The sequence below is a fragment of the Pleuronectes platessa genome, chromosome 7 (genome assembly GCF_947347685.1).
Source record: "Pleuronectes platessa chromosome 7, fPlePla1.1, whole genome shotgun sequence".
Taxonomy (NCBI): Eukaryota; Metazoa; Chordata; class Actinopteri; order Pleuronectiformes; family Pleuronectidae; genus Pleuronectes; species Pleuronectes platessa.
In genome coordinates, this window is record NC_070632.1 from 8,913,956 (window position 1) to 8,925,608 (window position 11,653).

General features: G+C 40.7%; 1 protein-coding gene across 2 annotated transcripts in view; it reads left to right on the plus strand.

The window, feature by feature from the left end:
• slc1a2b (solute carrier family 1 member 2b) overlaps positions 1 to 8,722 on the plus strand; it is a 28,266-nt gene extending 19,544 nt beyond the window's left edge. Inside the window, exons 3-11 of one of the 2 annotated variants that reach the window (XM_053427877.1) lie at positions 494 to 646; positions 991 to 1,241; positions 1,478 to 1,625; positions 2,421 to 2,547; positions 2,749 to 2,982; positions 3,068 to 3,262; positions 4,206 to 4,340; positions 4,477 to 4,738; positions 6,521 to 8,722. In XM_053427877.1, coding sequence (XP_053283852.1) covers positions 494 to 646; positions 991 to 1,241; positions 1,478 to 1,625; positions 2,421 to 2,547; positions 2,749 to 2,982; positions 3,068 to 3,262; positions 4,206 to 4,340; positions 4,477 to 4,738; positions 6,521 to 6,592 — 1,577 coding nt within the window. In that variant the 3' untranslated portion in view covers positions 6,593 to 8,722. The remainder of the gene's footprint in view (positions 1 to 493; positions 647 to 990; positions 1,242 to 1,477; positions 1,626 to 2,420; positions 2,548 to 2,748; positions 2,983 to 3,067; positions 3,263 to 4,205; positions 4,341 to 4,476; positions 4,739 to 6,520) is intronic. The other variant, XM_053427876.1, reaches the window with a different exon arrangement.
• The last annotated feature ends 2,931 nt before the right edge of the window (positions 8,723 to 11,653 follow it).

Genomic DNA, 11,653 nt, shown 5'->3' on the forward strand with positions numbered 1-11,653 from the left:
GGCACAAAGTCAGCCTGGGATTAGGGTCAACTCTCTTTCCCTCCTTTACTGAGAGTTAGTATTAGTCTTTTTCACCTTCTCCGCCACAATCCTCAAAAACGTCTTAGGTTTGCAGACATTACAGATGCTTCACCGGAGAACCTGACATGCTGCCTCTGCCCGCTGCTGCCAAGAGATCTGATCTTAATCCTCTATGAGATTTATTCTCTCAAAGCAGGCTTCCGTTTTATCTCTTCAACTGTCCTCGCTAGGCAAGCAGCAGACAGCCTCTTGCACAGCTCCAAACAACTCCATCGATAAGGCAGGGGCCAATTATTAAGGACAAAATTGTCGATCATTTGTTTCTTATCAGATTGTATCTTAGCTCCCCTCAATAGAGGTGAATACACCCACGGGAATGGCTTTTAAAGAAATGAACCACTTCTCTGTCTGACTTCATAACTGATGCTCTTCTGCTCTTCTTTCACTCTCTAACACATGCCTTGCACTTCAGGTGTGATCTTGGGAGCTGTATCAGGATGTTTGCTGCGTGTGGCCTCCCCGATTCACCCAGATATCATCATGGTGATCGCTTTTCCTGGAGACATCCTGATGAGGATGCTGAAGATGTTGATCCTGCCACTTATCATCTCCAGTTTAATCACAGGTAATCACATTATTACAAGATTCAACTTTAGCGAATGTTTTTAATCTTTAAACACAAGTTACCAGCTTCTTCAATGCTGAGTTTTATTGTAAGGACAATTTCACTGATAATGACAGACATGATGCAAAAGTCCTGTTTGATTGTAATCTTGAAAAAAAATTGTAATTCACAATATATTATTTCATTCATCATGCAATAATCGCGCACATGATAAAACACCGTTATGCAATCTTCTGATGTCATTTTCATTCAGCCCTCATGCAACACAGTATTGAGTTCACATTTCCATGTAATGTCCCCAAGCAAATATCAGGTAGACACAATGACGCTTGTTATGGCTGCAGGTCTTGCCGGTTTGGACGCCAAATCCAGCGGTCGCCTGGGCACCAGAGCAATGGTCTACTACATGTCCACCACCATTATTGCTGCTGTCCTGGGAGTCATCCTGGTGTTGCTCATCCACCCTGGCAATCCCAAACTGAAGGAGAATCTGGGCCAGGGCGAGAAGAATGATGATGTCTCAAGCTTGGATGCCTTCTTTGATCTGATCAGGAACCTGTTCCCAGAGAACCTGGTGCAGGCTTGTTTCCAACAGGTAATGGAGGACCAGATGATGAACAAGTGCATGTCTGGAAATTGGGAAGCGTGGGCCTGTCTTTATAGCCTAGCAGAGGATTTATCAACACATAAATTCCTACACACATTAAATTATAGAGGATAACCAGTGAGTCTGGAACTCAATGATTGTCAGTTGAGTGTCATTTGATAGCATAATGGGCCCAGTGTCAGTCAATAAGCTCCACACTAATATATCTTCCTTTGTAACCTCAGGTCGCGACGGTCACAAAGAAGACTGAGATAATAATTGAGGAGAACCTCAACGCTACCACCATGGAGGGACTGGTGGCCAACATCACCAGGGAGCCTGAGATCCTCATCCAGAAGACCCTGCAGTTCAAAAGTGGCATGAATGTCCTGGGTGTGTGACCCCATTTCTTTTTCCCACGTTAAAAAGCTCACAAGATGATTGCCACCGTTAAGATTAACAGCAATGCTAGCTGCTGTGTGAGGATGTACAGCATGCTAACATTCTCACAGTGGCAATGCTAACATGCTTAAGCTAAGCAGGCACCACATTAAGCATGTTCACTGTCATTTTTTAGTGTTATAGCACGCTATTGGCTTATCAGTGCTAAACAATGCTAGCACTGGTTGCTAACAGGAATGTCATTAGCTTGAAAATAAGTATTTAACTAGAAGACAAGTCAACAAAGTCATTAGGATCCATTATGGTCTGCAGCAAACTTCATTGAGATTCGTCTATTAATATCAGACCCAAAGTAGTGGCCCCCACCAACAGACGTTACCATCCCTGGAGCAATGACGCTATCCTAGCTAGACCTGAAAGTGTTATTACACTTTCATTACTGCACATCCACATTTGACAGAAGCAAACACAGGAAAAGAGATGCGTCCGATTTACAACATCAAAATGTCTTCCTCGTGTCCTATCGTTGTTTAGCTTGAACTATTGGCGACACTGCAACGATTTCGGATGGTGCTGCTCCATTTTGTCCATATACGTAAGCTTTCAGAAGACAAATACAGACAAAATACAGACAAGAGGCTATGTCCGTTTCCGTATATGTACCAAGCATTGAGCATAAATTAGTCTTAAAAATTGATAAGAGTTCTTTCATGCTACACACACACACACACACACACACAAACTGGTATTCAAGCTAAAGGATACATTTATGGTTTTCTGTCACAGGTCTGATTGGTTTCTTTATTGCATTTGGCATCTGCATGGGCAAGATGGGAGAGAAGGCCAGACTCATGCTTGAATTCTTCAGCATCCTCAATGAGATTGTGATGAAACTTGTCATCCTGATCATGTGGTTTGTATCACTTAAGAATCTCATTGACTCATTTTGAAACTCATTTGGTTATTTTGAGACAGAAATAACTGTTTATACCAAATTTAAGTCATTGCGACATTTTTTGGGAAATTTAATGCAGAATTTGACAGTTTCCTGACAAACTGTTTTTGTTCACTGCTAAATTCACCGGAATAACCAAAGCTTTTTACATCTCATCAGGTACTCTCCCTTCGGTATTGCCTGTCTGATCTGTGGTAAGATCATCTCCATCAAGGATCTGGAGGTGGTGGGAAGGCAACTGGGCATGTACATGGTGACTGTAATCATCGGCCTCATCATTCATGGAGCAATCTTCCTGCCCAGCATCTACTTCTTTATCGTCAGGAAAAACCCCTTCACCTTCTTCCTGGGTATCTTCCAGGCCTGGATCACTGCTCTGGGTACAGCATCTAGGTGAGCACCAGGATGGATGGAACCTTCTTAATGATTATCAATTCCATACAATGAATAACCTACACTCTTCTGCTTTCCCCTCCAGTGCTGGAACCCTGCCCGTCACCTTCCGTTGTCTGGAGGAGAACTTGGGTATTGACAAAAGAGTCACTCGTTTTGTGCTCCCAGTCGGTGCAACCATTAACATGGATGGAACTGCTCTGTACGAGGCTGTGGCTGCCATCTTCATTGCCCAAATGAATGGTATCTACCTTGACCCGGGCCAGATTATCACTGTCAGGTCAGGAAACACTTTTGAGAGTTTCTCTTTGTGCTTAAAATATATAAGATTTGGTCGCACTGTTGAATTGAATTTAACAAATGTGAAAATCATTTAACTCCATCTAGGAGGTCGTTTTTTCTTTGATGTTAGTTTTTCTGTTTTTTAGTTAGCAAGGTAAAGCAAAAACTACCCAACATGGCAGAACAGGGTGTTAGACTTAGTGGGGGAATGCACTCTCAGGGGGTCCTTCTAGTTCTGCATAAAATTTCTACAGAAAGGTTGGAAAATTCTTTAATTCAATTCAATTTCGATAGTACCAAATTATAGCTTATGTTAAAGGAACATACAAAGTAAGGTTGAGACAATACTGTAGAGAAACCCAACAGTTTCCAGAATGAGCCTTGCTATATTCACGCAGTCTCTTACATGGACTCTGTCAATGTGGCACAAACAAAAGACTGAGGTGCACAGCTCGCCAATCAGGAATAAGATTCCAATGTGCAATGTGTTGTATTGCACAGAGAGAATGCATTTTGCACAGCTAATAATGGACGCCTGAGGATACAGCTCAGTAAACACTCTTAACTCCACACACCACTTACTTTGTCTGGAGTGTCTGTAACAAACTTCCCCAAATACTCCTCTTCTAATAGAGTGAGTCAGGGATGGATGACCTTAAGCCTGGCATTTTTATGGTGCATCGGTCTATGAACCCTCAAATTAAACATCCCCTCTCCCACATTCATATCACTTCATGTGCGATGGAGGACCCACTCTGGCGCTCTTCAGCTTGTTACACAAGCGCCACAGAGAGTGCATGTCTTCAATTGTAATAATGAGGTGAAGTGATTTCTCGTTCATTTGAGCCTGAAGAGTTGCACTGGGGTGAAGAGGAGTGGTGTGGATCCTCCAGTGTATCAGAGAATGTGACTGAGTGCTGATTTGTTGTGTCTTCCTCCAGTCTGACAGCCACCCTGGCCAGTGTAGGAGCAGCCAGTATTCCCAGTGCTGGCCTGGTGACTATGCTGCTGATCCTGACTGCTGTCGGCCTGCCAACGGAAGACATCAGTCTGCTGGTTGCTGTTGACTGGCTGCTGTGAGTTTGACACGTCAAATGTGTATTGTGGTTACAAATAGGTTATAGGTTTGTGTTTTTCTCTGGCATCTGCGAATTCCTGACAGCATTCCGCTCGTTTAATTTACTCTACATATCCCGGTGCCTCTCCCTGCAGGGATCGATTCAGGACCTCGGTGAACGTGGTTGGTGACTCCTACGGTGCAGGCATCGTGTACCACCTGTCCAAGTTAGAGCTCGACGAGCTGGATGCAAACGCGGCTAAGTCAGACGACATCGAAATGATGACGAAGACCCCGTCTTACTACGACGACATGAAGAACCACCACGAAAACAATTCCAACCAGTGCGTCCTTACCGCTACCGCTACAACCGCTTCCACTACTGCTAACAATTCTGTCGTAGTAGATGAATGCAAGGTACAATTAACGCTAACGGACATAGAGACTTGTATATAACCCCCTCTCTGTTGTTGCATGCTCACCCTTCACCTTTGCTTGATTTCTTTGTTTTTATTCATTGCATCTTTGTCTATAATTGTGTAAATACACCCACTGTTGTTTTATGCCAGAAGTGAAGCCAGAGAACAACAGATGCATGTGTATGTATTTATTTATTTCATTTCTCGGGAATAGCAGCTTTTGTGTCGATCGGATGTGTCTAAGAAATTAAAGCGCTTTTACAGAAGGGTTTTTTCAAAAATCGAACAAACCAAAAGCTGAGTCAATTTCAGCGCATGCAAATGAGGGATAACTCGGCTCGAGCTCAACAGGTAGCTAATCTGATGACTATAAGCCTGTGGGGTTTGGCTCTAGCTCAAAAGGCAGCACCAGATAATCCTCATTATGACCCTGAGGAATTATTTAACAGCTTTCCCAATCAATCAAAAGTTCACACTGCATCAGTTTCCTGAAACAAAATATCTCCTGATAGAATATCATTTTTCTAATCATTTCCCCTATTTTACCTTTTAACGTCCAGGGTTCAGATTTCTCCTGAAACAAAGAGGATTTCAATTGTTTAACAGAAATGCTTCCAAAGGGGTCGTCCCTTTGCTGTAGAATTTAAGATGCAGAGAGGAGAAGTGTTGCAGCTAATTAACAGTTCATATATTCCCTACATACACACATGTACCGCGCCGCCACTGACTCATTTCCCGTCAGGGCTTTTGCATTTTGACACCATCTATTTTTGCTCATTGTGAAAGCTGTGTTGAGAAATCGAAAAGCTGTGAAGCAGCTCCCACAATGTAAAACAAAATACAGTTTGAATTCAGTCTCTGAATGTATCACGGGCTTTCAGAATAATGTAGTTCTTCACTGACACACGCTCACGCTGGCAGGAAAGGTTCTGCTGATGAGCCTATTCATTTATTAAAGAGTGAAAGGTGTTGCCTAGCAACACTGGCATCCTGTCACACCAGCAATCTGTCCGTAGTAAAAAAAAAGTTATGCCCCCCCCCCCCCGAGTCTCAATCTATTAGCAGACAATTACATATAAACGCAAAGGCTTGCTATTCCATGACTGTTTTTTTCTGTTTCTGTTCTTTTTGCCTTTAAATAGATCGACTCACATTTCTAACACCATTTTTCAAAGATGTTTCTTCCACTGTAGAACGCTTGCAAACTAGCAAAAAAAACTAACAATTGCATTCATCCTGTAGTGTCTGTTGTCTGTATAATGTTTTGTTTTGCATTCTCAGTTTATCACATGTATATTTGTTTAACGCCTGATGAGTTTTTAGTCATAAATGTTTGATCCCAGGTCAGTAACAGAAACTCTTAGGACCAAACGTATGATCATTAGTGGTCGGACAGGGGATCAATACTGCTCCAATGATTTTGCATGTTGCAAAGTAGCTATAATAAGTAAGAGGCTGTGTTTTAATTGCCGAGTAACATACAGCGCAAATTTCAGAAAAGACAAATACACTATAAAAATATAATATAATGTTATATATTTTAATACCTAAATGGTATTCTGGCTTTACACCGATATGAATTTCACAGCCTTTATTATCAAAAACCATGCATATGTAGCACAGTTGATTAGTAAAAATTTTATTTTTAGATACCATACCATTGGTTTTAGTTATATTCGGTTAACAAGCTGTACAAGGCCCATCGAAATGAATTGTGTGTTTTTTATGATCATCTGTGCCTTGGATTGGTTATTTAGATGTCCCTGCTGACTGCTTACAGGTAACCTCAGCCACTAACGGCTCTGCTGCGGAGTGCACGCTTGTTGAGGAGGAACCATGGAAACATGAATAATGGCAGCACAGAGATCCCCTGCTCCTGGGCTCCACAAGCTTTCCTACCTGCTGATAAAAAAAAAAAATGAGTGAATGAAAAAAAAAAGTCACACGAACAGAACGACTAATTGTTTTGTTTTTTAAATGTAGTTTAGTTTTTCTTTTCTTTTCTTTTCATTAGTCCCTTTAAAGGTTTTTGTAACTGTCTACCTGACTGATATATAATACTATAATTCACTTAACCGTGAAAAGGATAACAGAGGTATACTTTACCTGTTAGAGCACAATTTTGTCCTTTATAGCAGATACTTGCACAACATACTTCAAGGCTGGGGGGGAGGGAAGGAAGAGAAATAAAAATGTTATTGTCAGCAATACATCCTGGTTTTTACATGACGAAGTGAGAGAAGAAGTGGCTGTAGAACACGGGATGCCTTTAGATCATCTTCCATGTTTCTTACGGGGGATTAATTCTTCTAACGCAGGACGGCAAGGGTTAGAGCGTTAATCATGGCGTCCAGCGCAGTTTCTTTCTCGCTTTGCATCCCTGTCCGGTTCACGTACTGGCAGAAGGCCGCTGCTTTTCATTCCCAGCCCAGTCTCTCATCTTAAGACCAATCGCGTAACTGCCCCATATTACCCACAATTCCTGAGGTGCAGCAAACTGATGGACAGGCAGGAGGTAGTGAAAACCAATGCTGAGCCTCATACACTTACAAGCACAGTCACTTATAAAGCACAAATAATAATATAATAGAGACCATTTTTAACTCCCTTTTTGTTTTCCTTCTTTTTAGCCTACTGTGAAGAAAAAGGGACTTTTTTATTCTTTAAGTCACTTGTTCAGAGATATAACACCTGTTTGTGTGTGTGCGTGTTTGTATGTGTGTGTGTGGTGGAGAGAGGGAGAGAGCGAGAGAGAACATGACCAAGTCAAGTATTGGGACCAAACCGGCAGAAAATCAATCAACTCACAGAGGCCTTCGAGCTGCCTCCATGACACAACACACCTTTCAGTTTCATGACTGACGCAGACAGCGGCAGCTTCACTTTTTAACAGCGACAGCTCAACAACTTAATGCAAAGAAAAGCACAACCCTAAATACAGATCTTTATACAAGACTTCCTCTATTGTGACGCCAGTGAAATTAAAATTAAATTAGTGTCAACGTGATTATGACGAGAGCAAATCAGGTTATTATGTAATTGACATATCGGAAAATAAAATGAAGCACAAACCGAGGATTTTTAAAGAGCACAAACGAAGCGAACAGAGCACAAACGAATCCAAAACGCCAATGAGGATAATTATCAGTTAGCGATAAAATCAAAAGTCACACACATTATCGTTCCATGTCAACACTGATCGCATTCCAAGTAAAATAAGAAGAAGATAAATAAAGGAGAGAAAAAGACACTCAGGCTTGTATGTTTACTGTTTTACAGGGAATCAAATGATAAAATGTTTACGGGCTCACTACTTGAGCTTTTCACCTCAAGAAAAAAAGCCACAAGCAGCACATCCATGGAAAGCTTTGCTTTCCATGTTGAAAGAGAAAAATTGTTATAAAATGACAGGAAGGGATGTTTCCCCAGCACATACAATAAAACCGCACACACACACAGATTTCAGGCTAAATCCAGTGTTGAATAAATTAAAAGCACAGACTATTGACGACTGACAGAGTATAAAGGGTGAACCATCGGAAATAGAAGAAATATGGCACACAGATAATTGGAGAAGGTTTCCAACTCCTCATTTAGCCAGACCGTAAAAAAAGTGAAATAATCCATTCAGCCACCAGAGCTCAAGACTGTTCCTACAAACCCTACATGCTGCAGCTGTGTGTCCATACAGGCGAGAAGACAGTTCAATGGACACACTCAGTAACACACATAATGCCAGAACGTTGCCAACTATCAGGTAATATCACACATTTTCCTCTCATTCAACCACATGGCTTAAGTAAAGAAATCTGCAAACATAAAAAAAACAAAGCTGGACTACCGGCTCTTTTTTTTTAGCTTGTGTGAGTGAGAGGTGAGACTCCTGTGACGTGGATTCGATTTTATATTTTATATGTGTCCGTCTCTCCTGTCTTTGTGCTTCACGGTGAACTCGCCTCGACGGTGTTCGCTTCAGACAAACGCCGACAACACACCCCCCCCCCCCCCCGCAGTAACACTGAAGGAGACTTTTAACCCACATAGCGCAGCACCCTGTCATTTCAGCTCCTCTCAAATGACACCTTTCACTTTGCTTTTCTATTGATCACAGCTGACTGACTCTGCCGTGCACTGCGCAGACATACACAAAACACGAATGCACAGACACACATACACACACACACACATTTCTTTTTTCCAAACACACACATACAAACGCTGAAGGTCACTTCATTTACATTTGCGATCAGCGCACTCTAGAGCACAGCACTGACACCCTAACACGGCCTTTGAGCCCGACCTTTCGACCTTGTGATCTCCAGGAAAAAATAAAAGATAAAAAAATGATAATTATAGAGAATAGAAAAACCTCCCCAGCGAGGAGACGATGCAGACCATAGTGTCACCCGTGGGGATTGAGTGTTGGACAGCTGTTACGTTTAACCTCACAGTTTTAGAAGCATGAATAAAAACAAGAAGTAATGATGATTATTTTTTGCACCACTATCTTAAAAGCATGATATTTTGAAGTGCCTCCTTGCACTTTGTGTATATATTGTAGGTAACAGATTTTTTTTTCCTTTTTGTTTTCTCTTGGGGGGACGTTGAAATGGTTCGTAGGAGTATAGTTTCATTGCCGTGAAATTTTTCATGTAATCCTCTAGAAAGAAAAAAATATCATCTGTGTCCTGTGTAAAATTAGATTAGATACAAATGTATAGAGAGGAAACCTGTGTAATAAATTGCTTGTTTTTTTATTCTCTAATAGCTCTTAACTAGTTGTTTTACTGACTTGTCACACACACCAATATATATATCATTCTTTTTGTATCTAATGTAAGCGTTTTGAATGTTTGTTCCATGAAGATATAAGCCGTGTGCATTCATTTTCATTGTACATAAATAAATATATAATTGTTCTGTTCAATGGCAGTGCAGAGTTTTCCAGAGTTATAGTGATCCTCACGCAAACGCTGTTTGCATGACGGCGAGAAAAGAAAAGGGGAAAAGAGAGTCGGAAGGAGAGAGAGAGGAAGAAAGAGCAAGGGGATGTTTTAGCTTTGACTGTAGGGGCCAACTTGAGTTATTTAGGAAGGAGTTATACTTTGATAAAGGCTGAAGAGAAGAGAGACGTATTAAAGGGAACTAATTTAGCCCAGGACGTAGAGCAGAATGAGGAATCCAACACAACCTATAGACACAGATTCGAGCGAGGGAACAGACATCATGTATTCAGACGCCTGTTACAGTATCAAGCAACATTCCTCAGGTGACTCATCTGAAGCATTTTGTCTTTTCATTGGAGAAAACTGGCTTTAGTCTCAGGCGTCTTTGTTTACCCCGTGCAGAGATCTGGATCTGTTAGATCCTGTGTCTAGCTGCCGCATCTTCACACATTTTACCCACTGAGACGCGACATCGTGGAGGCTGATAGAAATCTCAGCTCCATAATCTGCCTTTACTGCGCTTGCCTTTTCGTTCGCTTTCTAAAACAGAAACTATTCAGTACATGCACACACAGACACCTGAGTGATACGGTACCGATCACACATGGATTTTGACCGACAGTGTTTTGACAAAGAGCCAGTATATCTTCAAGCTTGTCCTTTTCTACTGCTGATAACCCGTCTCACTCCTGCCTACAACATGCTTTCCTCATCTTACTTTTCTAGGCCCTTCTTCCTTCATTGTAAAGTTGTTGTAATTCTGATGTAAAGGCAGAGCATATGTGTGTGGGGGGGGGGGGGGGGGGGGATACACTATCGAGTAAAAAAAAGACAAAAAAAAACATGAATTCTTTCCTCGGTCTATGGTATACACAAAAAAAATCTGTTTCTACATATCAAGTGTTGTACCTTTGGTGTACATATACAAATATAACTAATAAATGTTGATTCATAACTAAATTCTGCTTCCTTTTTGTATTTTTTGCACAATTTCACACAGAAATGTTTGAATGCAATCTAATCTTTTAAATGACTATGGTTTAATATCCTGACACGGACAATAATCTTATTATTGCCTTTTTTCTAAAGGAATCTCATGCTTTGGTCGTTCATGTCCCTGCAGAGCCAATAAGGGAATATGTAATCAAATAAGTTTGAAAGATGCTGAACAAAAACAAAGCTATGCTGAACTCAAGGTTGGGAGATGTGACAATCTAGGAAGCTTGATTTAATGTGACATAGATTGACACTCAGTAGAGTGAGTGTATATTTGCCAAGGTCGAAGAACCATACATTAAATTGTTGTTATAGTAGAAATATAAAAGAAAACATAATGTGGTCTGAAAACCTGATTTATATATTTTTCAGAACATGTTGATCTAAATGTGGACATGAAAACCAATGCGACATATTGAACTCTTCACTACATGGATCTGCTCAAGGGAAATAAACTTTACCTAATAGCAAAACACACTCGAAGAGCGACGTCTTAACAAAACACTTCAGCCCATGAAAATGAAAAAAACCAGCTGGATTCATATTCTATTCAGATCTTCAACAACATCCTTGAAAAATCACGAAAAAATTAATAAAATAGCTTCTGGAGGAGTGGTGCATATTGCAGAGCTGGGGGACCTGTTGAATGTATAAATAAATATGAATATACGGACAATAGGGCAACAGCAGTTATGTGTATATGTAAGTAGGTGTTTGCAAGCATATACCTGAGCTAAAGGCTAAAATGGTATATTTATGATAATATGTAACATCAAGGTAAAGATATGAAAATGAAAGAAGAAAATTGGCTTCATCAATGAAAAATGTTCAAATCGAACACTGACGTTATTTTCAACCCATCAGTCACATTCCCTGCTTGTTTCAGAACTCTATTAGTGCATTGCATTAAATAATAAATTATGTAAAAGTTTAATAGGCTCATGCAAAGACAAAGAAGTATAATTTTCCTT